The 27,625-nt window shown below is 36.8% G+C and overlaps 1 protein-coding gene across 6 annotated transcripts in view; it reads right to left on the reverse strand.

Annotated features, from left to right (window-relative positions):
- Positions 1–27,625, reverse strand: part of INVS (inversin) — a 154,882-nt gene that overhangs the window by 115,361 nt on the left and 11,896 nt on the right. For all 6 annotated transcript variants that reach the window (XR_008291073.1, XM_015068971.3, XM_015068964.3 and 3 more), the window contains one exon: positions 19,728–19,894. Coding sequence is in view for 5 of the 6 variants with exons in the window: in XM_015068971.3 (XP_014924457.1) it covers positions 19,728–19,894 (167 nt within the window). In the remaining variant the exon portion in view is untranslated. The remainder of the gene's footprint in view (positions 1–19,727; positions 19,895–27,625) is intronic.

Genomic DNA, 27,625 nt, shown 5'->3' on the forward strand with positions numbered 1-27,625 from the left:
TAATTTAAATCCAATCCTGTTACTTGCTCTAATTTGCTAAAGAAAAAAAATTAAGGCATTCCTTGGAAGAAACAACTTAGCCAATGTATAATAATTCTTTAGGTTAGCAGGAATAAATGAAAGATTTTGTTTTATAAGGAACCATATTTCTAAATGGGTATGGGAGAAAAATATCATCAAATATCCACACTTCATTATTAATTCATCTATCCTTTTAATTTAATGTCTCACTATTTTTTTTTTCTAATAATAGTGTTACAGATGCTTACCACTTGTTAATTGTGACAACGAGATGGCAACTTAGGCCATTTCTCCCCTACAGTTTCATTTTTAATCTCCATTTAAGTGGTTTACCTTCTAGCATGACCAGAGACAAAAGGAACCAATCTGGATTTGCACTGTGTGTATATACATGTGTGTGTTTTGCACATCCAGGCTTGAAGATACCATTTAGAGTTACACAGATTTATTATCCAAAGGGGTATCTAATTAAATAAAGAAGGGAGCATATGTTAGCTGCGTTGACTTCAGGATCTGTTCCTTTGTACACAAGGGCTCTCGCATGCCTTCCTCCTCAATTCTGAAAGCACACGGTTCCTTATTCCCTTCACCATGAATAAGGCCGACATTTGACAGCTTCACAAGGCTGACAGGGTTACCCAACAGCCCACCCTCCCTATTCTCAATCCAATTAGACCTCTAATCCTCCAGATGAAAGGCCCAACTGCTCACGTTCCTCATGACAACGACAGCTATTGATTATTTGTCACTGCAGCTAACACCTTCCCTGTCGAGGCTGCTCTGACAGAAGCAAACCTACCAAATTAGACAGCACTTTATCTGCCCTGGAGGCCAAATGGCACAACAAGTAAAGGCTAATAAATGGTATAAAAATGAACAAATCATAACATTATGACAGGCTGATCGTTGCCAGCAGCCTCCCAGCTCAAGTTTGATGTTCTGTGAGACTTGCTCCTTCTCTTTCCCCTCTGCTCTAGCTCCAACTTTGACTGAATTAAAGGCCAGAACAATTAAGGCATTTGACCAGCAAAGATAAGCCAATTGAAGTATCACCAAGGGACATAAATGTCAATAACTGACTGCCATTTGTCAATACAAACATTCTGGAGATGCAAATGCTCAGGCCTCTGCTCTCCACTAGCCTGCACTGACTTGCTTTCCAACGAGAGTCAGCTCAAATGGCCAGTCTGTGGCTATTTAACCAGAAGGGGGGGAAAAAAAAAGAAAAGAAAAAGAAAAATACAGTCCCAAGTGAGGAAGGATTCTATGAAGAACAAGCAGGAGTCATTGGGTAGGGGTGGAGAGTTGCATGAGAAAAAGAGAGATAGCAAAGCAGAGCTATTCTTCCTTAAAAATACATCTAATATTAGAATATCATCATATGTTTTTAGGCAAGAATACATGCAGAATGTGAGAAGTGCTAGACCACCTGGGAGAATTAATAAAGCTGTAACTTCAGAAGTAGACTCATTAATTTAATAAATATATATATTTTTCATTAATTTTTTTTAAATTTGAGAGAGAGAGAGAGCGTGAGCAGGGGAGAGGGAGAGGGGCAGAGGGAGAGAGAGGCAGAATCTTAAGCAGACTCCACACTTAGTGTGGAGTCTGATGTGGGGCTTGATTCCATGACCCTGGGATCATGACCTGAGCTGAAATCAAGAGTCAGATGCTCAACTGACTGAGCTACCCAGGCACCTCAATTTAATGATTATTTTTTGAGCACCAACTGTGCACCAGGCACTGTTCTAAGCAATGGGGAGAAATATTGGGGGGAAGGACCCCCAAATCCCTGACTTTATGAAGTTTACATTGTAGTGGGGGTAAAAGACAATAAGCAAGGCAAACAAGTAAAACATAAAGTATTTTGGATGGTGTTAAGTGCTAAGGAAAAAAAGAAAGTAGAGTAGGGGGAATAAAATGTGTGAAATGAGGGACTATCAGGAAAGCCAGAAAAAGGCTTCACTGCAACAATAACTTTTAAGTAAGAACTGAGGAAAGTGAGGGAGTTCAACACAGAGATAGCTAATGGAACAGTATTCCTAGCAAAGGGAAAAGCAAATGCAAAATAACCTTGAGGCAAGACCATTCTTTTCCTTTTAGAGGAACAGTACAGAGGCTAGAGCAGGCTTATACTGGGAAAACAAGGGTAAGATTAAAGATAAGGTCATATAGGTAACTGGAGATTTAAAACATATGGGGCTTTATAAGGCATAGGAAGTGCTTGGGCTTTTACTCTGAGATAAAGAAAAAAAAACAACCCTTAGAGGGTGTGGCGCGGAGAGTGACATGATCTGACTTGAGTTTAAAAGGCTCATGCTAGCTGATGTCATGAGCACAGACTTCAGGGGGCAAGAGAAGAAGCCAGAAGGCCAGTTTGGAGGCCACTGCAATAATCCAAACAAGGCTCCCACATGAATCCAAGATGCTGGTTGTTATGACCAGGGTAGTAGCAAAGGGGGGTGTTGAGAAATGAGTATGTAGAGTTGACAAGACTTGCTGATGGACATCAGTCTCACACGAGACAACAGGACTTTGAATAAAAATGGGTGCCCGATACGTGTTAGTTAAACCGAATTCTCCACCTGGCAGTTCAATGTAAAATTCTCTGCTTTGAAGCAAGGGAACTGTGTCAAGTCAAAATTTTAAAAACCAGTGTAAGCAAAGACTTTGGAATCAGACAGATCTATGTATTGCCTTCTTCTTCTGACACTTAATGAAAAATTACTCAAGCTCTTTGAGTCTTGGTTTCTTCATCTAGATGATCTGGTATTCTATTATTCTCAGCTGGGTGAGAAAAAGGAGTAGAGATGTAAGATAGAGGAGGTTAAGTTAAAAACAACAATATCTTAGTCCTGAATTAGAATAGGAAGTGACAAAATGACATTTTTATTAAAAAATGATTCCAAGCAGTGACCACAGTAAAGACTTAGAAACAATCACCAACCCTGTAAAAGTGAGCATCCCTAGACTCTAAACTGTGGCCTCCAAATACTTTTTCCTGCTATCAAGCACCATGGGTCCTTGGAGGAAAGGTGGATGCCAGGTCTGGAGTAAAAAATACAGAAGTTATGAAACTAATGTAACACTGTATGTTAACTATACTGGAATTGAAAAACTTAATAAAAATGCTGAAATGAACCTGGAATATTTAGTCACAGCAGAGAGCAAGGAAGGTATCAAATAATAGGATCATGTCAAAAGGATCCAGGAACCAACTTGAAGGACTTCTCACAACCAAAGATGGAGTAATTTGAATATCAATTAGGAATAATAATGTCAATGAACGGATACAGTAAATATAAAGTGATAGCAAAAATCCTATGCCTTGTTCATAATGATACCAATAAGGAAATAAGGAAAATATTAATTGGTCATCATGGGAGGACACAGGAAACCAACTCCTTAATTTGAAAACTGGTAAATAAAAAGAAAGAATTAAGGATTAATTTTCTTTTTCTGTATCTGTGAGTAATCAAATAGTAGATAAGTGGAAATTTCTCTTTAATCAATTATTCCAGCAAATAATTGTAGAAGGGATGGCAGAATTCGAATATTACTATTTTGCAACTCCCAATAACAAACTGGCTTTAGGCCCTGGATGGCAATAACTTTGAATTAAAAAAAAAAAAAAAGGAGACAATGGAACGTTACGTATCTTCTGATGAGAAATATAGCAAACCAATGAAGTAGTTTAGCCAAAAAAAAAAAAAAAAAAAAAAAAAAGGACCCTGAATCAGATCAAGTCTATAGATCCAATAACTAACTTACAGGAAATTACAGAAGACAGAGAAACAAGTTAATTATACTCAGAGAGAGAATCAACGTAATTTATAGACAGAGACTTAGTTTGGACTGAGACAGCAAATTGGTTTAGAAGTTAAGCCACAATTACAAAAAATTGCAAGAAAAAAAGAGAGATGGGGGAGGAATCTATAGATTTAAAAAGGCTTAAAAGACATAAACCAATGTCATATATAGCCCTTATTTGGATCCTGATTCCTGATTCAAACAAATGTAAATAACCAAACAAAAACATTAAGGAGGCAATTTATAATTTGAACATTGATGGGCTATTTTATGAGATATTAAGTAATTCTTGTAAATTTTTACAATAAGCTACAATTGCTATATTTTAAAGAAGTCATCTTCTTTTTCTTTCTTTCTAAAGGTTTTACTTTTAAGTAATCTCTGCATCCATTGTGGGGCTCAAACTCACAACCCAGAGATCAAAAGTTGCATGCTCTACCGACTGAGCCAGCCAGGCATTCCACGAGTCATTTTTTTTTTTTAAGAAATAAATATTGATGTGATGGTATATCTGGGATTTCCTTCAACATGGGAAGGAGAGAAGTTCTCCCTAATAAAATGTTTAAAAAGATATGAGCCTTTAAAAAAATCTAGTGTCAGATTCATTGGCTTCTCTTCTTTTCATAACTATAATCCAACAGGAAATTCAAAATACCTTTAAAATTGGACCCCATCTTACCACCACCACCACCACCACCACTCTGGTCCAACCCAACAGTGTCTCTCAGCTTCCTAATTAGTCTCCCTCCTTCTGCCCTCACCCTTTTGACAGTCTCTCAGCACGGCAGTTAAAATGAGCCTTTCGAAATATAAACCAGATCATATTTTCTGTGCTTAAACCCTTCAACAACCTTGTCCTCTCGTGCACAGTAAAAGCTGAATCGTTCAAAATCCTGTATGCCCTACACGATCTCTGATTTCATCCTCACCCCAGAGTTACAGGGGCCTTCCTGCTGACTGTTCCTTGCAAATACCATGCATGCTCCCGTCTCAGAGTCTTTGCACTTGGCAGTCTGTCGCCCTGCAAGCTTTGTTCTCTCATTGCCTTTAGGTCAAATGTTAAATGTTAGCTCAGTTTTACTTCTTTAAGTGAGACTTATCAGGATCACTCTATAATGTGCAACCCCTCGGCTCCCCATCTCTTTCACCTGCTTTATTTTTTCCACAGCGTGTATCCTCATCTGACATAATACTATATATATTTTATAATCTTTTTCATTTGTTGGTTTGTGTTCTACCAAAATGTAAGCTCTGTGAAGGCAGGGATTTTTGTTTCATTTTGTCATTGTTATATCCCAAACATAGGACAGTGCCTTAGGATTTGTAGGTACTCCATAAATATCTGTTGACTAAATGAATTTTTTGATTTTCAGACCAGTGCTCTTTACAACTATACTTCTCAATTAAGTTTGAAGGGTGAAGGGTGGGGTAACATCCCACATTTGTGATTGACAAAACCAAGTGATTTGACCATTCCCTTATTTAAAGGCATTCGGAAGGAGATGTCCATATTTGCTAAAAAATAGAAAGAACACGCAGGTAGGTTAAGTGTTAGGCTGTCCTGTCAACCACTGTCAACAGTGTTGACAACAGTGTTGACTCTGTCAACAGAGTTGGTATATCTGGCTTTTTTGTAGGCTCGAGCTGCAGGGCAGTGCCACAGGAGGTGGCCTATGGTCATTGATTTAGATAGTAGTTACCAAGCTCTGTAAGTGTCCAAAGGACACAGTGGCCAACACTACAGAGTGCCTACCTAACATCTATGGCCATCTACTTCTGGGCTAACAGAACCCTGATTTTTGTTGATCTTCCTTTAAGTGATTATGTCCTTCAGGGAAGGCTGGGCTGTCACCAAATCCAGTGGCTTTGACTGATCTGAACAATCATGGTGGTTTCATTTTTGCCAAGAGAGTGAATTAGGTCTGGGAGTCCAAGAGACGGAAGGAAAGTCTGCCACAGAGCTTCTAGGAAGGTTTTTCTTGCTATTCAAAAGGTAAACAAGATAAGGGTATCCAATTTTCTGTTTCCAGATACTGTGGTCTGCATGCTATCCTTCCCCCAGCTTGGGACTTACCTTGACCCTAATTAAGGAAATATTTAAGTCTAGCTTGTTACGGAGATCAGTGAGGGTTAAGTCGACCTGGATGCCTTCAGGTTGTGATCCAGACAGTGTAACTCAGTTTTCTGCCTTGCTCCTATAATCTAGTCTCAATCTTGTACCTTAATGTCTAGCAAATTGATGCCTATTTATCCATCCATCTATCCATCCATTCATCTCTCCACTCAACAGTATAATGGTCTTAGGCATTGAGGCCCTAATTCTGTTCTTTCAGTGCTAACTTAAAAACCCACCTAGTATCCAAATTTCTTCCAGCTTGTCTTTTGTGATTCTCCCACGGAACGGTGTCCTGTCATTCCTTACCTGCTCTTTCAACTTTGTGGCTGAGGTCTCACTGACAGATTACCTCCTTCCCTCATCCCCACAACTCAGCATGTTTTGTACTCCAGGTTGCCTTTAGCTCCAGTGGCTGGGATACCGCCCATGATTTCTGGCTGGGCTTTCTTTCATTTTCTGCCCATCGTAGGGATGTTCTCAGCCCCAGGCACTCCAAGTCTAGCTTGTCCACTGTCACCTGCATTATAAGTTCCACTTCTGAGGGACCGTACATAAAATTCCACGCTTTTCACTCCAGGAGGTTGTTTTAAAATATTATATAGAGGGGCACCTGGGTGGCTCACTTGGTTAAATGCCTGACTCTTTGATTTCAGCTCAGGTCATGATCTCACAGTTTGTGAGATCGAACCCCACATCGGACTCTGTGCTGACAGTGTGGAGCCTGCTTGGGATTCTCTTTCTCTCTCCGCCTCTCTACCCTTCCCCCACTCGCTCTCTCTCCCAAAATAAATAAATAAAATTACAAAATATATTATATAGAAATATTTTTCATTACTCTTTACAGCTGCATAGCATTACATTGTATGGTCCTCCTCTTTTTTCCCTTCATGCGTTCTCTATTACAAATAACGCTGCAATTAAATAGCCTTGTGCAGACATCACTTCTTATTTTTACCGGTGTATTTTTCTAGAAGTGGAAATGTTGGGTCAAAGGTAAGTGCATACTCTAGTTACTTTTGCTGGATATTGTTACCTTTCCCTTCACAGAGGTTGTACTGTTTTGTTCCCTCCAGGAACAGCTTTCATCAGAGTACTCTGTCAAACTTTTCCACTTTTGCCAACCTGACACATGAAAAACACCTCATTATAATTTTAACTTGCATTTCCCTTAGGATGAACAACGTTGAGCATCTTTTCACATATGTAAGGGCTACTCAAACTCTTTTTCTTGTGAACTATCTATACATATCTCTTGCTCATTTTTTATAGAGTCATTGGTCTTTTTTCCCCATTGTATATATGAGGGATATTAACCCTCTGTTAGTGACATAACTTGCAAATATTGTTTCCCGGTTTGTCTTTCTCCTTTTTCTTTGCTTACGATATTTTCTGGGAGAGAAAAGTCTTTCTTATTTCTATGTGGCCATATTTATTCATCCTTTCCTATTGCTTCTGTGTTTTGATTTACAGATAGAAGCTTTGCCCTGCTCTTAGATTATGCACTGTAAATCTTCATGGTATATTTAATTTTGTACTACGTATACACATTACCATTCAATGAAATAACAATTTAAAGCATGCACCTCTGTGCACATATACATGTACACACACAAACTCCCACAGATTGTATTAGTTTACAATCTGCACAACATTGAAAATGACCAGTTACATACAGAGTTAGAAATTTACAGTCAGTACTTCAGAGTATAGTCTGAATTTTCCTCCAATTCCTAACAAATGCTTTGCAAAGAATCAGTCTGATAAATGACAGAGATTGAAAGGGTTTGAAAAAGAAATTTTACAAAATACAATGTCTTCTGAAATCTAAAATTGTTTGAGATAAATGGAGTATACTCAATAAATTTCTTAAAAATGAGTTTTATTGGTGAAATGTTAATTTTATGATGATTCAGAATCTGAAAGACTTTAAATATTTAGACACAAGTTGAATTTAAATATTTCAAGATATATAATGCAACACGATACAGATTAAACACTCAAACTGTATTTGTTGAACAAATGAATGAGTGAATTATTCATCAGAATTGGAATGGCGAACAAGTGGACTCTGATAGAGTAAATAAAATTTTTCAAGAAGCCTAATTACCACAGATGACACAATTTAGACAAGTAGAAAGAAAGAATACAACAAGCCTTTACACTGAAGTTAATTTTAGTAGTAGTGTTTCAGTGATTAAGCTTTTCCGCACACAGGATCTATTTTGATATCAAAGATTAGGATGAGACTTCTGGTGACTCATTTGGAGCAGAAATGGCAACTATACTGAATGACAGACTCAAGAATCAAGAGGACCTCAACAAGTTGTATGATGAACCCAATTCAATTCACCAGCCATTAACTGAGTATTTATTAAGTACAAGGCACTGGTAATAAAAACTATGACTATCACACTCTTGCTGATATGAAGATGTGCATTGTTGGTGAGGAAATAAAATGTGTAAACAAATAAATATCTTTCGGTGGGATAGGTGACATAACAGTGGGTGAGTATACAAGGTACTGGAGGAACAGAGAAAGGAATGGTAAACTCTACCTAAATAAGTCTGGGAAGTTCCAAGGAATGATTAAATATGGATACAATAAAATGCTACATTTGGGTCCAAAAACCACAGGATTAGTTTATGCAATAGTAAGCATAAAGCAAAGTTAGAGATTTTGAGACATCGACTGCATTTGGTTGTTAAAATGTCAATGATGAAAATCATGGCATACTCTGTACTCATCAGACTGGCATTGTATTCTATTCTAGGTGTCTTATTTTCAGGGGGATTTAGGCACCTGTGTGCATATATGGTAAAAGGGATCAGGATGGGAAGGAGACTTGAGGGCATATATGAAGAAGGACTAAAGGAATGGATAATAGTAAGTCTGCAGAAAATTATTTGGGCCAGGATGATTATTTCATTAATATATAAGTCAGATCAGGTCACTCCTTTCCCCAAAACCCTCCAATGCCTCCTCATCTCATCCAGAGTAAAAACATATTCCTGACAATGGCCCAAAGGCCCTGTAAGATCTGGCTACCATTTCTCCATGTCCTCATTACCTACTGCTTTCCCACCTAGCTCACTCATTACAATCATGCTAGCCCCCATGGTATTCCTTAAACATCCCAGGCATATTCCTGTTTTAAGGCTTTGTTCCTTCTGCCAGGAACAAAAGAAAGTTCCCTCAGCCATTCACATGGCTAACTTCCTCACCTCCTTCAAGTCTGGTTTCAAATGTCACCACGTTAATGATAACTATTTTGATTACCTTACTTAGATTTACACCCTACTCTCCCCAGTCACCTCCTCCTTGGCTTTCCTGATCCCCCTTACTTTGGCATTTTGGTTATATATCTGTTATCATATTAGTAAGTGATTATTTGGACTCTGTAAAAGCTTAACAGTCAAATGAGGTATAAAGAGCCCTATAATTTGGTTATAGGGAAAATGCTGTGCCCAGGGGCTGACAATATTCATACTGTAGGAATAACAGACCCCCTGATTCCCTCTCATTCTCTTCTGAACACTAAAATATAAGAAGGAAAAAAACAAAAAGAGAAAATTATATGAGCAAATATAATCCTATGGCATAAGGAGGCAATTATCAAATTAATGCTCAAATTTTCTTTGGAATTGATGTTATATAGAAAATTAATTTTTAAAAGTTTAAATGAAAGTAAATGGATCTGAAGTTCCTTTTTATCAGCTGTAAAAATATTCACTGGCCCTGTGCCCAGAGTTTAAAAGAAATCAGCATGAGTCTAATGAAAAACAAGCTGTAGGTCTCAGGGAAATTCAATATATACTCTTTCTTTTCCTTTTAGTTTTTGATTGGTTTCCATGGGAATCTAGGCTTGTGGGGATCTCTAATCTATTCATAGAAAGCAGATGCTTGCATTTTCATGACTTAGTAAAACTGGGGGTCAGTGAAGAGATAACGATGATTAGAAAATGACCATGGTTGTAGGAGACAGGAACATGTTCAAAACAAAATTTGGCAAGCCACATAGATTTAAAATACAATCTGCAAGGCTGCCCTGCTGTGTTTGAGGGGTGTCATAACATTGAGGGAAAATGCTGCACTGAAAAGTGGAAGTTCTGGGTTAAATTCTGAATCTGGCCCATGAGAGGGAAAACCTTAGGCACTTCTTTGGGGGTTTGACTGGGAAACTAGATTTGGAAATGACTCTAGGTCAAAAGAACCAGAAGTCTGAGAAAGTAAGCTTCAGAAAAGTACGTAAGTTATCTTCCCATGGAACATTATCAGGAACACGAAGCTGGGAATCAGAGAAACAAAGTAATTCCTGACTCTACAAGTATCAGAGTGAACTAGAAGAATTCAATCAAACTATACCTCAGTTTACTTATATAGAAAAATAGAGGGGTGCCTGGGTGGCTCAGTCAGTTGAGCGTCTGACTCTTGATATTGGCTCAGGTCATGATCTCGTGGTTTGTGAGTTTAAGACCTGCATCGGGCTCTGTGCTGAGCGTGGAGCCTGCTCGGAATTCTTTCTCTGCCCGTCCCTGTTTGTGTGCATGCTTTCTCTCTCAAAATAAATTTTTAAAAAACTTAAAAAAAAGAAAAATAGATAATATTTAACTATTATGACTGCTATAAAGCCACCATGAAACTAAATGAATTTTTTTTTCTCATTAGAATTATGTTAGAAAAATTCAAAGTAGTGATTTCAATCAAGATTTGTTGATGTGCTGTTCCTTACGACTACAAATGTCATCCATGCAAGGAGATGTACATTAAGGATAGTCAAAGTATTAAAGGACAGATAGGTTTTAATTTCAGTTCTCAGATTTGTTTAAAAGCAGACCAACTCTGAATGTGGTTGGAATGCTCTTGAGTGTATGATCCTAAATATCTAAAATCAGTTTCTAAACTGGAACACCAGAAGGCAGGTTCAGAGATAGTGTCTAAATACTCCAAGGAAGATGAGCTTGAAGTGTGTTTGGAAACCTCAGAAGTTGGAACATACTGAAGCAAAGATTCTTCAGACTGGGACTTTCTGCCTGCCTGGAAGAGGTCGCCTAGCTAGGGGTGAAGTCAAATGGGGTAAACTACGAGAGTTGTCTAACATCACTCATCTCAGCCCAGAGATCTTGAGAGATCATTAAGATTCCAGAATATAAGGGCTTCATACACTCAGAGTTACTACATTCCTAAGTAATGCGGGCATCACAGATGTCTTTTGGTGCCTTCTTCCAGAAGCATCCCAATGGCCAAAACCTCATTTGCTTACTCTTCAGGTATCTACTGACTACATAATGTGTGGTACAGTGGGCACTTAGTAAATTATGTTAAGATGAGCTAATGAGTGAATACAACTACAGAGAAGCATCCAGGTCATTTTGATAAATGTTCAAATTTGAGAACCACTGGGTTAGAGTCTAGATACAGGGCTTTCATAGAGCTTCTGAAGCTAAGGCTGGGGAAATGTGGCCAGAGTGCTTCAAAGTTTATATCAGGAACTATTCTTGATTCCATTCTTCTTTATCCCACATAATATATGCTATAAATAATACATGCTGTAAATAACACCCATCAAGTTCTGGACATCTTTCCATTTTCAAAAATAATTTTTAAATCGAGGCAGAACATATAAACAATAAAGTAGATAAATCTTAAGTATACAGACTGAGAACTTTTTATGTAATGAACACACAGATCAAGATATAGATCATTTCCAGTATCCCTGGAAGCTTCCTTTATGGCCCTTTTCAGTCAATATGTATATCTTGGGTAACCATGAATCTGATTTGAATCACCATAAAGTATTGCCTGTTCTTAAAATTCATAAAAATACATGACTTCTTTCACTCAACATGATATCTGTGAAATTTATTCACATGGTGCAATGTATCAGTAGTTCATTATTTTTGTTGTGTAGTACTCCACTGTAGGAATACGTCAGTTTATTTACCCATTCGTCTGTTGCTAGGCATTTGGGAGGTTTGCACTACTAAGAATGTTTGCTATTGTATATAAAGCTGTCACATACATTCTCATACATGCCTTCTGGTAGAATGAGGTGCTTATTTCTCTTCGGTATTACTGGGATTGGAATGTAAATTGTGGTGATTGTGTGTGTGTGTGTGTGTGTGTGTGTTCAGGTTTATCAAACCATTTTCTAGGGTAGATTAATCAATTTGCATTCTCACTAAAAATGTTTGTGAGTTCCACCTGTTCCATATCCTCTCCACCAACTGGTATTATCAGACTGTTTCATTTTAGACATTCAATGATTGTGTAGTATCTCACAATGGCTCTAATTTGTGCTTATCTAATTAGTAATGATGTTGGACACCTTTTCACGTGTCTTTCAGAATCTGCATATAATCTTTTGTGAACAGAGCTACATGTTTCAACATATACCTCAAAATCATTAGCATAAATGTTAAAAGAGCAAGTTGGGGAATGACACATATCATATAATACCACTTATATAAAGATTTTAAACATGTGAAATGATATTGATTATGGGTATATCCCTATAAAGAAAAGGTAGAAAAATATGCATGGGGATTGAAACCACCAAAATTAAGATAGACCGAGGAGACATGAAAAGAGGGGAATGGAATTTGGGTGGATAAACAGAAAAACCTCAAGTGAATCTATAATGTTTTATTTCATTAAAGAAAATCTGGAGCAAAAACAAAAAATATTCAGTTTTATCTCTTCTGGGTATTAGGCTACCTGAGTATTTTTATATGATTCTCTATTCTTATCTATAAGTTTAAAATAATTAATTTGGGGCACCTGGGTGGCTCAGTCAGTTAACCGTCTGACTTCGGCTCAGGTCACGATCTTGTGGTTCGTGAGTTCAAGGCCTGCATCGGGACTCTGTGCTGATAGCGCAGAGCTTGGAGCCTGCTTCAGATTCTGTGTCTCCCTCTCTCATTCTCTCTGCCCCTCCCCTCCCCCTCCTTCTCTCAAAAGTAAAATACATTAAAAATTTTTTAAAATAATTAATTTACACATTGGGGCACATGTATCCCTTTGAATTAGTATTTTTTTATTCTTTGGGTAAATACCTAGTAGTGCAATTGCTGGGTCATAGGGTAGTTCTAACTTTTTGAAGAACCTCCACACTGTTCTCCAGAGTGGCTGTACCAGTTTGCATTCCCACCAACAGTAGAAGAGGGTTCTCCTTTCTCCACATCCTTGCCAACATCTGTTTTTCTTGTGTTGTCAATTTTAGCTATTTTGACAGGTGTGAGGTGATAACTCACTGTAATTTTGATTTGCATTTCCCTGATGATGAGTGATGTTGAGCATCTTTTCATGAGTCTGTTGGCACCTTGACGTTTATAACAGCATTATCTATAACAGTCAAACTATGGAAACAGCCCAAATATCCACTGACTGATGAATGGATAAAGAAGATATCATGAAGAAAAAAGAAAAAATATATATATAATGGAATATTACTCAGCCATAATATATGATGGTTACAGTCATAATATATAACTGATAGTTACCAGAGGGAGGTGGGTGGGGGGATGGGTGAAATAGGTATGGGTATTAAGGAGTGCACTTGTGATGAGCACCAGGTGATGTATGGAAGTGTTGAATCACTATATTGTACACCTGAAACTAGTATTACACTGTATGTCAACTATACTGTAATTTAAATAAAAACTTTTAAAAAGTAGCTTAAAAGTAAGACAAAAAACATTCGGGTATATGCAAAGGCAAAGAGAATGATGAGTAATTTGTTAAAAAAGAGAATTGAAAGGAAAATTGACCCGATTTCTTCGTCCAATAACAGACTGGGACTAGAAGATCCTGAAGGACCTTTTTATCTCTGACATCTACTGATTCCTGAAGAGTACTATGAAGTTTATACCTATATTGCAGTATGACCAATAGCGATAATGTTGATAACCTACAGTCTTAGTATATTTCTCTACCAACCAAAATGCTTTCTATCTAAGAACACATCATTCCTATAAAGCAGACAGGGAGAAGTATATTATCCCATTTTATAGATGAAGAAATTGAGACATACCAGAGTGATATTTGATGGGAAGTTAAGCTCACAGAGTCTTGTAAAATACCACTAACAAAATTATATGGGGCTGGGGTGGATAATGAAAAGGAATCAACATAACAACCAGTTTAAATTTCAACAGTTTTGAAGACCATACCATTCATAATAAATTTATCTGGCATTCGAATTTATCGATTCATTCCTTCATTCATAAATTCATTAAACAAACATTAACTGAATATTTTTTAAATGGCAGGAATTGTGCTAAGACAGGAACTAACAGCATTAGTTGGGTGAAAATAGGTAAGTGAAATTTATGATGATCGCTGGTAGGCATGGAGTTAAGCAGAAGTATGTATATGTATGTGTATGTACACGCACACACAGGGATACGGAGTTCCAGGAGACTGGGAGATGGACTGTTTGGTGTGTTTGTGTATTAAATGAGTGTGTATAAAGTAAGGGAATCTAATATCTTAATATTGTTACTTGGTATTAAGTTTTCCTGAAAAGTTTCAGAGGTATTCTACTCTTCTCCTTTAATTATTTTAAGTCATTAACCTGGAAACAGCCTATCTTGAAAACAGAAAATTAATATTCAGTTTTCAAGGATGAATTGAGAATTATGTGGTGAATTAAAAAAACACACATATACGTACACAACACAACCACAGTGTGAAGCTTCTTTAGTTTTTGTGTTTAACATGATATATTTTTCAGTGGGTAGTCTTAATCTTCTCGAAACAAAACTAATAACCTCCTGGAAGATTAAAAATGCATAACTATTAACATTTAATAAGATTGCCAAGACTTTTTTATCCTTATTAACAAACAAATGTATCTGTAGAAGTGAGAGAAATAGCAGATTCCCTGGAGGAAAACATTTCTAATAATTAGGTATCTTTTGTGAGAAACCCAGAAAAGGTATGACTGATTGCCTTCTTGGATTAAACTGAGGGTACAAATGAAAAATAAATTAGGTACAGATGTTCAGTATATTGAGATTAATTTTATTCTTGTGGGTACCATTTTCTTAGCTGCTTGGACAAACAGCAATTTGTTTCCAGAGAAGTGAGTATGTGTCAAAGTAAGTAAGCCAATCAGCACGGTTCAATAAGTTTTTCCCACATATGTGTTCTGAAACCGGATGTTTCTAATAAACAAAATGTCTGGCATTTGTATTAATAATGACTTTCTATATAAGTAACCCAAAGTGTATTCATTCATTCGGCCAAGACAGGTCAGACACTGTGTTAGGTTCTAGGGGATTCAAAAATAAAGAAAACAAAGTTCTTGCCTGGAGATCCAGTCCAGTGGGAAAGAGACAAGTGAGCAATTATTACAGTACAAGATAATGGGGCTCTAATGGAGACATGAACAACATGCTATGGGAACAAGAGTTTTTCCTACTAATCAACCTAATGAAAGATACATAATTAGGTCACTATCACAAAAAAAGCAAAAAGATAGTAAATAACATAGGAGAATGGTTGATCTTCAGGTCAGTAGTAATAAATGACTATTTACATGGTATGGCTGTTGATACTTTATAAAATGCTTAGATATAAAAGGTAGATACCTTTATATCTGTATCTAAGGCTAGCTTTAATTATCACTTGGTATCTTTATTAACGATCTTTGTAGACAACTTATGAGCAGGAATCATGTCTTTCATCTTTGTATTCCAAAGCCTTAGCACAGCACCTGTTACACAGTAACAGTTTGAATATATTTTGAATGAATGCATTCATGCACATATACATGAATACTGATGATTATGCAAATAGCACACTTCTGAGTTCACAGATAACAGAACCGAATGGGATAGACAAGCCTTGAGAAGAATATTTGATATCTGATAGATCAGAGAGGGTGACTAAACAAAGACAAATGAAGTTTAATAGGTATCAGTATGGAGAGTACTTTTTCACCAAGACATATGTGATTCATTTTTTTATATTCTCTCTAGGTGCATAATCATGACTACATAGTAGACATTTGGCAACTATGGGATGGATGAACAGTTCTACCTCCACAATATATCTCTTAGACCAAACTCCTCCTCTCTATTGGCCTGAACTGTAATAACTTTCTATGTACCTCCTCTCTCTTCCTCTTCCAAAAGAGCTTTAGTTGTTGTATTTGTCTCCCTAAAGTACTATTACGGTGTAACTTTCATTTTTAAATTTTCTAAGTAGCTCCCTGGTATTCAGGACCCTTTATTTATTTATTTATTTATTTATTTATTTATTTATTTATTTATTTAATTTTTGAGAGAGGGAGAGAGAGGACGTGAGCAGGGGAAGAGCAGAGAGAGAGAGAGAGAGGGAGACAGAGAATCCCAAGTGGGCTTCATGCTGTCAGTGCAGAGCCTGACGTGGGGCTTGCTCCTGTGAACCATGAGATCATGACCTGAGCCAAAATCAAGAGTTGGATGTTCAACTGACTGAGCCACCCAGGTGCCCTAGGACTCTTTATTTAAAAACCATAATTAAAAACAAAACAAAAAAGGATTGGAGGTACACAGTATAAAAGCCTGACACTGGAACACAGCAGACACTAATTGGCTAAAAATTAATGAGCTAGGTCGTCCTGGGACAATTAGTTATTCATATGTTTTAAAATGAGAATAGATCCCTATACAAAAATCAACTTGTTATGTACTAAAAACTTACACAGGAAAGAAAACATAGGACAGTTTTAAAACAATCTCTGCTTAGCTCTTTGGTCTCCCAGCTGCTGTTTACTGCTGGGTTTCTTTGAGCCTCGCCCAGCACAAGCACAGATTAGGAATCTGCTAACAATTAGCAAAAAATCTGTACCCAGATTTTCAATTTCTTTCTCTGCGGTTCCCTCCTCTCCAGGATTTTGCCCTTTCACCTTCCAGCAACTGCTAACTCCAGACTCTACCTGTGGTTTCTCAGCCTCATAAGATAATCACTTCCTGCTAGGGTTGTATTCTTTTGTGTCCTACTTTGGAAGATGCCTTGAAGGAGATAAATGTGGTGTTCATTTCCCATGATTCTCTTCTCCAAATGATTGTAATTTCTTAGATCCTGCTTATGCTGACTGCTCACAATGCCTTCAAACTATGTACATATATTTTGTTCAGTGTTTATAAATGTTTTTGGTGGATAGGTTATTCTAAAATAAGTGGTCATGGCAAGAACTGATGCCTAGTCATGAGAGTCTCTTACTGATTGTTCATTTTTCTGATTTCTTCTATCTTTAACCATTCCATCAATGGTTATTTTACATGGTGTTTCTAATGACGCCAATATCGGTTTCTGAGGGAATAAATCTGTTTATCATTTCTTCTGACTCTCATTCATGGTAGATTCCTTCCTCAAATGTTTGGTGATCTTTCACTGTGAGATCTTGTTTGGTCTATGCAATATGGGAGAATCCTGGTTTGGGGTGAAGATGTTTGCTCTAAAGAAAATTTGTGTTTGTATCTGCTCAGAGGCAGGGTGTCCCAGGTGTGACCTGGGTCATGTCATCTCCAACTATTCTTTGAAAATTATTTCTAGATCCTTCACATTCTTATTCCTGCCTGATCTATACTAGCTCTGATTTTGAAAAATAATTGTGCTTTTGCATAAAGCACAAAATCAAACACAAAACCCAGTTTTGATCTGGACAGAGCAGAATATTAAAGAATTATGACCACTCTTGTTCTGGAAATTCTACTAGTGTTAGTATAGCCTAAACATACATTTCCGCTTTTGACAAATATGCAAAAACAAACTGCAACACAGAGAAAGGGGGAAAAGGAGGAAATGTATAATTATCAGATAGTCAAAAGACCACGAAACTGGCTATTTCTGAAATCAGCTATGTAAATTGTGACATGTAAATATAGTTCTATTTATTCTTTGATGCTGTAGAAAGTCACAATTTAAAAAATAAAGGAGTGGGGTGCCTGGCTGGCTCAGTTTGGCATCCGACTCTTGATTTCAGCTCATGTCACGATCTCACAGTTGTGAAATTGAGCCCCACCTCTGGCTCCGCACTAGGCATGGAGCCCGCTTAAGATTCTCTCTTCCTGTCCCTCCGCCTCTCCCCCGTGCTCGTTCTTTCCCTCTCTCTGTCAAAATAAACAAACAAACAAAGAAAAAATAAAGGAGAAACAAAAAGCAAAAGAAAACAATACACTGTACCTTGTGAAGACTTATAACTAACCCAATTTCTCAGCCTTTTTTGTCACGCTACACCTCTACAAAGATGACATGGCTGTAGGCTCATTGACTCAAACCCCCAGTTTTTTCACATGACCCACTTGATGTGAAGCTACCTACATTTTTGAAGTTGGGTTTTAAATCTACATGAACCACAATGAAAAATCTAAAGTGTATCAAATTCTTAATACTAGGGCTATTTCCAATCTGAAATGTTTACTTTTTTATGATAACAAGTTAAATGGAGTCACCCCTCCTGAGTGAATAATTTTTACAGCTGACAAGCCTAGGTGAAAGGTTACAAATACCTGAACAGTAGTTAAAACAGAAATTGAAAATGAGGGAGATTTTTTAAAAAATTACTATAATGAAAAGCAAATTCAAGAGCAATAACTTTGGGAATAACCTGACAGACCTAACTGATCACAGCATATAACTAGCATATTCAGTAGTATCTCTTAATGTCAGTCTCTTTTTATGTAGTCAACTAATGAAAAAGGTATTTTTCTAACCCCTCAATTAATCAGCTATATCTGGTTCACATTTTTTAATGGGAAATAACTCTAATAGTTTCTGCTGGATCTAGCTAATTTTTATTGCTTTTTATTCCAAAAATATGTCTAAAATAACAAAAAGAAAAATATCAGGCACTGGAAATATATCTTATACACCATAATTTTACAGAGGGAAAAATCATTTTCAGATAAAGAAGTCTTTAAATAAATTTATAAGCTTCCCATTTTAATTTTTTAATATGTTTAATCTCAAAAATCTCAGCTCTTGACAATGTCTTTAACAAACCTGAAATTATTTATACTGGCAATACAGTTTTAGATTTTTAAAAAGGTGAAATACATTTAGAAAATAAATTTCTTTTATGCTTAATGCCCATACTTTAAGAGAGACTGCAACTTTTTGTTGTAAAAGATAATTAATAGTTGTGAGGGGGAAATTTTTGAACAGTAAAAAGTACCAAAATTCATACATATTACCAATGTTAAAACTCAACCACTATTAATATCTTAGTGTTTTTTAAAAAATATTTTAATGTTTATTTATTTTTGAGGGAGACAGAGCGCGAGCAGGAGAGGGGCAGAGAGAGAGGGAGACACAGAATCCAAAACAGGCTCCAGGCTCTGAGCTGTCAGCACAGAGCCCATCATGGGGCTCGAACTCACAAACTGCGAGATCATAACTTCAGCTGAAGTTGGTCGCTTAACTGACTGAGCCACCAAGGCACCCTCTTAGTGTTTTTCTTTTTGGTCTTTGCTTTTTGCTTTTTCCCTATGCATAAATTGATTTGTAATGTGGTCTGTCACAGTATACATACAATTTTTATTACTTTTCCCTGACTTAATCTTAGATCATAAAATGAATTCCATTGCTTAAGGAATGCGGATAAGTGAATAGGGCCACTCATGATTATCTGTGCTTTATTCTCTGCAGTATAGACTGCTTCCAGAGAGAACAAATGGAACTAAGAGTCACATACTTGTGATTTCTTTACCATCTGTCTATTCCATAGTCCCATTAATCAATGTACAAATATCTTGCAAAAGGTTTACACTTCAAAGGAATTTAACTTCTCACCTTTTGAGCTGCAAGATGGAGGGCCGTTCTCTCGCTGTGGTCAGTTTTATTAACATCTGCTCCTGCCTTCAGGAGAGCATCTGCACAATCCAGTCTGTCAGCCAACACACAGTACATGAGTGGTGTCCTCCCAAATTGATCTTCTTTGTCTTTAAGGGCAGAGTTTCCTATGAGTATAAGAAAACAGTGGTCTTTGGTAATTGTTGTTATTACTAGTATAACTAGGAATACATTTGCCAACTTTATTATCAAGCTTTGTGTTAAAAGCATGAAATATATGCCATTTTTACTTACCCGATGAGACAGATATCACTAACCCCATATTACAGGAAACTGAGACTCTGAGAAGTTAAGGAACCAGTTTATATTATACTGAAAGTAGGTAGAGCTAAAACTCAAACTGATAATTGATTCTGAAGGCCATATTCTTGGGGCTTCTGAATAACTCAGTCAGTTAAGCATCCAACTTTTGCTCAGGTCATGATCTCACAGTTTGTGGGTTCAAGCCCTGCGTCGGGCTCTGTGCTGACGGAGCCTGGAGCCTTCTTTGGATTCTGTGTCTCCCTTTCTCTCTGCCCCTCCCCTGCTTGTGCTCACTCTCTCTTTCTCTCTCTCTCTCTTTCAGAAATAAAAAAATAAATATTAAAAAAATAAAGACCATATTCTTAACTACCATGTTATGCTGAATTACCATTGTGAGATACGGAGCTACTTATTTTCCCCTCTCACTCCTTTCTTTTGTGTAGACTATACACTACACGTTGTGGTATGCTTTTACAAGGGATACAAAACTGAATCATGATTGGCTTCCCATTACAATATGGAGCAAGTGCATACTACCCTGATCCTTCCTCTAATGACAACTAAAAACCCAGGCAAAATACATGAAAGGTTGAGAAAAGGAGACAAACTAGGGACTGTGGAACTCAGGGAACAGCCTAATGGTGAGTTCCCTGTATTCCTTTCCCTTTCGTTCTTTCTTTCTTTCCTTTTTTTTTTTTTTTTCCTTCTAAAGACAGCCTGGGTGCTAAAGTAACCCACAACCAGAAACACCAATGGGTAGATACAAAATTCCCCAGGAAGCCTGCTCTCTCCAGGATTGGGAATAGGGTAGCCCTGGGAGACTCAACCCTGTTGATTATACTTGCTCTACTCAAAGCACATACAGTGAAAGAAACTGTACCTCTTTTCCCCCCTACTAGGCATGGCAGAGACTGTGGAGAGGAGCCCTATAAACCATCATGCCCTGCATTAAGAAGAGGATAGCAATGACGTAGTATCTTAGCCCTTTCCAACTAGATCAGTGGGGAGGATTATGGAGAGGAAGAGGCTGGAGAAAGCAATTTTTTAAATTGGTGCATGAAGTCATAAACAACTCTGGGCAGTCCATGTGTCAAACTAACCAGAATCAAAGTAGCCAAAGTTTTGAGAAGTGAACTCTGGGTAGAATACTGTCGAGGGTCTAAATTAGCTTGGGTAGCACACACGTAGGGCAGACCAGAAGATCCCTGTAAGAGCTATGGAAACTAACATGACATTTGAACCATAGTCCACAATTTTGGAACAGAAAGTTCATTCTAAACCAAAACAGACTGTCAGTCTATTAAAATAGGAGATTATTAAATACGATCCGGAGTCTCATAACAAAATACACAAAATGTCCAGGATATAATCCAAAATTATTAGATAAACCAAGAGCCAGAAAAACATTAAACAAAAAGAGACAATCAATAGGCACAAATACTGTGATGATATAGATACCAGAATTATCGGACAAGGATTTTAAAGTAACTATGATAAAAATGCTCCAACAAGCAATTATGAACATTCTTGAAACAAATGGAAAAATACAAAGTCACAGCAAAGAAAGACAGAATATAAAGATGAACCAAATGAAAATTTCGGAATAATAAACAGCTTAATAAACAAGTAAATAACCAAATAAAATAACTAAAATAAAAACCTCACTGAATGGAGATGACAGAGGAAAGAATCACTGAACTTGATGACAGACCAGTAAATATTATGCAATCTGAAGAAATGATAGAAAAGACAGAAACAAAAACAATCAGTGAGTGTCAGGGCTCCATGGGACAATAACAAAGTACCTACCATTCATATCACCAGAGTTCCAGAAAGAGAGGAAAAAGAATGAAGGGCTAAAAACATACTTGAAGGAGTAATGGCTGGAAATAGCCCAAATTTGATGAAAGACACAGACCTACAAATTTAAAAAGCTGAGCAAAACTCAAACAGAATAAACCCCAAGAAATCCATGCTGAGTCAATCATAATCAAAACTTGAAAACTAAAGAAGAAAAAAATCATGACAGCAGCCAGAGAGAAGAACATATTATAAGGGAAAAACTATTCAAGTCACAATGTATTTCTCATGAGAAACTATTGACAGAACATTTTTCAAGTGTTGGGGTAAGAGTGGAGATGAGCTGTCAAACAAGAATTCTATAGCCAGTGCTTGCTTGGGCTGAGGAATAAATAAGGCAGGCATTTGAGGGGTCATAGCTAAAGGGTATACAGGGTTTCTTTGGGGAGTAATAAAGTTGTTCTAAAATTAATCATGGTGACGTTTGTACAACTCTGAATATACAAACTCACTGAATTGTACTTTAAATTGGTGAATTGCATGGTATGGATGTATGGCAAATTTCAATAAAGCTGTTACAAATAGCCCCATTACATATAAATTAAAATTGAAAACTAAAAACATTTAAGAAATTCAGAGGAAGACAGGAAACGGGAAAAAACAGGAATGGAAAACAGTGTTTACAAACAGTAAAGACATAATAAACTAGAAATCTTAAATCTTAACACCAATAATTACATTAAAGGTAAATGACAAAAAATACACCAATAAAAAAAAGAGGTGGATATAAAACAAAGACCCAACTATATGCTTTTTATAAAAAAACTCATTTGAAATATAATAAGTAGATTAAAAGTAAAACAATGAGCACAGATATGCTATATAAGTGCTAGTTAAAAGAAAGCTGATTAATATCAGATATTAAATCTGGTAAAATAGACTTCAAAGCAAAGACAATTACCAGGGGCAGACAGAAACATTATATAATGATAAAGGGATCAATTCACCAAGAATACATAACAATCTGTACTAAATGTGTATGTACCAAATCACAGAGCTTCAAAATAGAAGCACCAAAAACTGATAGATGTGAATGAAACATTTGAAAAATTTACAATTATAATGGGTAACTTCAATACCCTTCTCTCTCTCAATAATTGGTTGAACTACTAAAATGAAAAGCAGTGATGACAGAAAAAAAAACCTGAATACCATTAAGCAGCAGGATATAACTGATATTTATTGATCATGTCACTTAACAACAGCCACGTATATAACCTTTTAAAACACCAAAAAAACCCCGCAAAAAAACAAAAAAACAACCCACCGATGGGACCATTCACCAAAATAGACCATATAGTGGGTCATAAAACAAACATTAACAGATTTAAAGAAGTGAAGTCATACAGGGGTGCCTGGGTCACTCAGTCAGTTGGGTGTCCGACTCTTGATTTTGGCTCAGGTCATGATCGAACTCAGGTTCAGGAGTTTGAGTCCCACCCTGGGATTCTCTCTCTCCCTCTGTCTCTCTGCCCCTCCCCCTCTTGTGCTTGCTCTCTCTCTCTCTCTCTCTCTCAAAATAAATAAATAAACTTTAAAGAAAGAAGTGAAATCATACAAAGCATATTCTTTGACAATAATGTAATTAAATTACAAATCAATAACAGAAATATAATGGAAAATCAATGAATATTTGGGAATTAAACATCACACAGATAATCCATGAGTTGAAGAGAGTATCTCAAGGGAAATTAAAAAACATAATAAATGAATGAAAATAAAAGTACTGTTGTAAGGTTCATACTCTACACATGAGGGGACTTAGAAGAAAATATACGGCATTGAATACTTGTATTACAATAGAATAGGTTCAAATCAATAATCTATACTTCTACCTTAGGGCACTAAAAAAAGAAGACCAAATTTAATCCAAATCAAGCAGAGGAAGTACATAATAAGATAAGAGCAGAGATCAATGAAATTAAAATTAGAAAAACACTAGAAAAAAATCAATGAAACTAAAAGTTGGCTCTTGGAAAACATTGAAATTGATAAATCTCTGATCAGAGTGATCATTAAAAACAGAGCAGACAGAAATTTCCAATATCAGAAATGAAAGCAGGTACAACACTACAGAGCCTTGAAGTCATTAAATGGAAAACAGGGAAATATTATGAACAATTTTATGCCCATAAATTCAAATTTAAGTTAAATGGCCGAAAAAGGACACTTAGATCAATAGGACAGAATTGAGAGTACTGAACAGACTCATATATGTATATGATCAGTTGATTTTTGACAAAGGTGCAAAGGCAAACCAATGGATAATCTTCAATAAATGGTGCTGGGAAAACCTGGACATCCATACACAAAACTAAAAAAATGAACAAACCAAAAACTTTCCCTATATTTTTCACCATACACAAAAATTATCTCAAAGTGAATCATAATCTTAAATGTAACACCTTTATAACTATATAAAACTCTTAGAAGTAAACGAAAATGACAATCTCTGTGACCTTGAGTTAGACGAAGATTTCTTAGACACGATACTAAAGAACAATCCATTAAAAAAATCAATAAATTGGATTTCACCCAAATTAAAAATGCTGTTTGAAAGGCACTGTTAAGAAAACGGCAAGACAAGCCACAAATTGGGAGAAAATATTTGCAAAACACATATCTGATAAAGTCTTCTACCTAGAATAAACCAACAAAACTGAAAGGCAATCTATGGAAGGGGAGAAGATATTTGCAAATGACATATCTGATAAAGGGTTAGTATCCAAAAAATATAAAGAACTTATAAAATTCAACACCCCCCAAAAAGAGTTCTTACAACTGAATAATAAAAAAATACAACTGAATAATAAAAAGGCAGATAATGAAATTAAAAGATGGGTAAAAGTTTTAAAGAAAAATTTCACCGAATACACATGTAGAAAGATGCCGAACATCATTGATACACAGGGAAATATAAATTCAAACCATGATGTGATGCCATTACACATCTATTAGAATGGTTAAAACAAAACCAAACCTAAAAACAAACCTGACAATACCAAACACTGGTGAGGATACAGAACAATGAGAACTCTCAGCTATCACTGGTAGGAGTTCAAAATGGTATAGCCACTACAGAAAACTGCCAGTTTCTCATTAAGTTAAACATAGACTTACTACATGGCCCAATAATCTCTTTCCTAGGTGTTTACTCAGGAGAAACAAAAGCATGAAAGCTGATGTTCACATAAAAACTTGTATTTGGACATTTAAGGAAGTCTCATTCATAATTGCTAAAAACTGGAAATAATCCCAATTGCCCTTCTAGTGGAGAATGACAAAGGAACTGTAGTCATCCATACAGTAGGATACTTCTCAGTAATAAAAAGGCATGAACTACTGACCTACTCAACCAGGAAAAAAATCTCAAATGTATTATACTAAGTGAAAGAACTCTGTTTCAAAGGATGCATATGGTATTCATTTACACCGCATACTTGGAAAGATAAAACTGTAGGGAGAGAAAACAGACCAGTGGTTACAAGGGCTGGGATGTGAAGACGGATTGATTAGAAAGGGACACAGGGAAATTTTGGGGTGTGATGGAACTTGCCTATATCTTGATGGTGGTGATTACATGACTACATATTTGTTAAAATTAAGTAACTCTAGAGTAGCAAGGATTGGGGTTACTGTATTTAGTGTATTATGCCTCAATAAAGTTTACTTTAAAACAACAACAAAAGATACTTCCTGACATGTACTTTAAGTGAAAAAAAAATTTCCTACTTTCATCACAGACAACGATCAGGTATTCATATATAAGTTGAGGGTAACCACATACAAGTTGAAAATGAGGGAAGCCAGTTACTTTTAAGGTGCTTTGGCATAAACTCTGCTAAAGCTGTTCAAATGAAATATTTTTGAAGGGAAATATAAATGCTAGGAGAAGAAAGAGAAGGTGTCACACTTCTGTTTTAGTTGTTTTGTGCCTGAGATTAAGCTACTGTGTTAGCTCTAAATATTTCAGTATAGGGGCACCTGGATGGCTCAGTTGGTTAAGTGCCCAATTTCGGCTCAGGTCATGATCTCGTGGTTTGTCAGTTCGAGTCCTGTGTCAGGCTCCGTGCTGACAGCTCAGAGCCTGGAGCGTGCTTCAGATTCTCTGTCTCCCTCTCTGCTCCTCCTCCGCTCGCACTCTGTCTGTCTCTTTCTCTCAAAAATGAATAAAAATAAATAAATAGATAAATAAATAAATAAATAAATAATATATTTCAATATATATTTAAATCTTGGATGTGTTAGGACCCACAAGTACTTTATAGTTTCTTAGGTAACTCGTTTTGCTGATTCACGTTTCCATGTATCCTGGTAATAAAGCAAGAGAGGTCATCGCTTTTGAGATCTGAAAGAGACTTACAATTTGTGTATAACTCCTAGAGGAGGTAGGTGTTCTTTTTCAGAACCTCAGTTTGGGAGACAGAGGCAACTTCTGCACCTGATTCACCATATCTGATAATAGAAGCCCCTGTGCTGAGTGGTAACACAGTGCTGGGTGTTATTCCCTCCATAATGTCTAATGTCTAATCCAGAAGTTTCCAGAGAGTCTATCACTGCATTTATAGATAAGGACTCACTTAAACCCAAACTCATTAATAAAACTAAACCATATTATAGGTAGAGCATGTTCCTTTTATCATTTGAGCCCTGGTGGAGTTAAAATGATACTTCTAGAGAATACGAAACAAGACCAGTCTCTAGTTGTCGTTCATGATGGAAGGGCACTCTCTGCCACTGTATTGGCTTCCAGTGTTAAGCAAAGACAGCAGTATGTAGGATTAGCAAGATGATGGTAATTCAGGTTTAATTTCTCATTGGACATGTTACTGAGGGAGAAGATTTGAGAACTGTGGTCACAAGAACACATGTTCAGAAATGGAGGCAATCATCATGTACTGGGATAATGCTACCTGACTAGGCTTCTTAGGGCCAAAGTGAAGTCAACACCATGGGGTTAATAGGTAACTGTACCTCCTAGGATATAGAACTTTAGGCCAATTGCTATGCTTTTCCCAAGTCTTCTGTAAGGTACAGGGAAACTTCAAGCCTCCTCTTCAATCCCTGAAATACTTGTTTTTGCGTGACTGGTTATTACACTTGCCGACAGAGAAGATTTAATTGGGTTATGTGGCCACCATCCAGTATGTTGTGCCTGCCTATGTGGCAGAATTTGTGTATTTGAGGAGTCTGAAAGCATGTATCCCCTATCCCTGATTAGAAAAGCAGCATTCAGCTTCATTTAGGTCCTGTTTTGAGTTGCTTTAGGGGACAGCGGCTCTATGGCTAGTTTCTGAGTAACGGGAATCCTATCAGGTTCTGAGCTTCCTGGCTAAAAGGGAATAATAACCGAGAGAGGCCTGCGCCTTTCTTGACCTACCACCCCCCCTTCTTTAGTTCTCTCAATTATAGCATTCAGCCAATACCCGTCCAGTCTGCACAACAGCTTATTTAGATGTTTGAGTGAAATAATTTCCTGTTTGGAAGTGTTTGGTAACTGCAATACGTTGCACACATGTAGGGTTTGGGATGTAAACTCATATTCACTCTACAGCAGTGCACTTAAATTTGAATTCCTGCCAGGAGCAGCTAATACAGAAAGCAGCTGGCTAGTGTGCTCTGTTGTTTTAATTACTCTGGCAACTGTGGAGATAGCCTCTAATCCATGACCAAATGGTGCGTGCTTACCGGGGGCTGGCATTCTGCATGTGCTCAGCCTGAACATAGCTCAGAAA

This window comes from Acinonyx jubatus, chromosome D4 (assembly GCF_027475565.1).
Source record: "Acinonyx jubatus isolate Ajub_Pintada_27869175 chromosome D4, VMU_Ajub_asm_v1.0, whole genome shotgun sequence".
Taxonomy (NCBI): Eukaryota; Metazoa; Chordata; class Mammalia; order Carnivora; family Felidae; genus Acinonyx; species Acinonyx jubatus.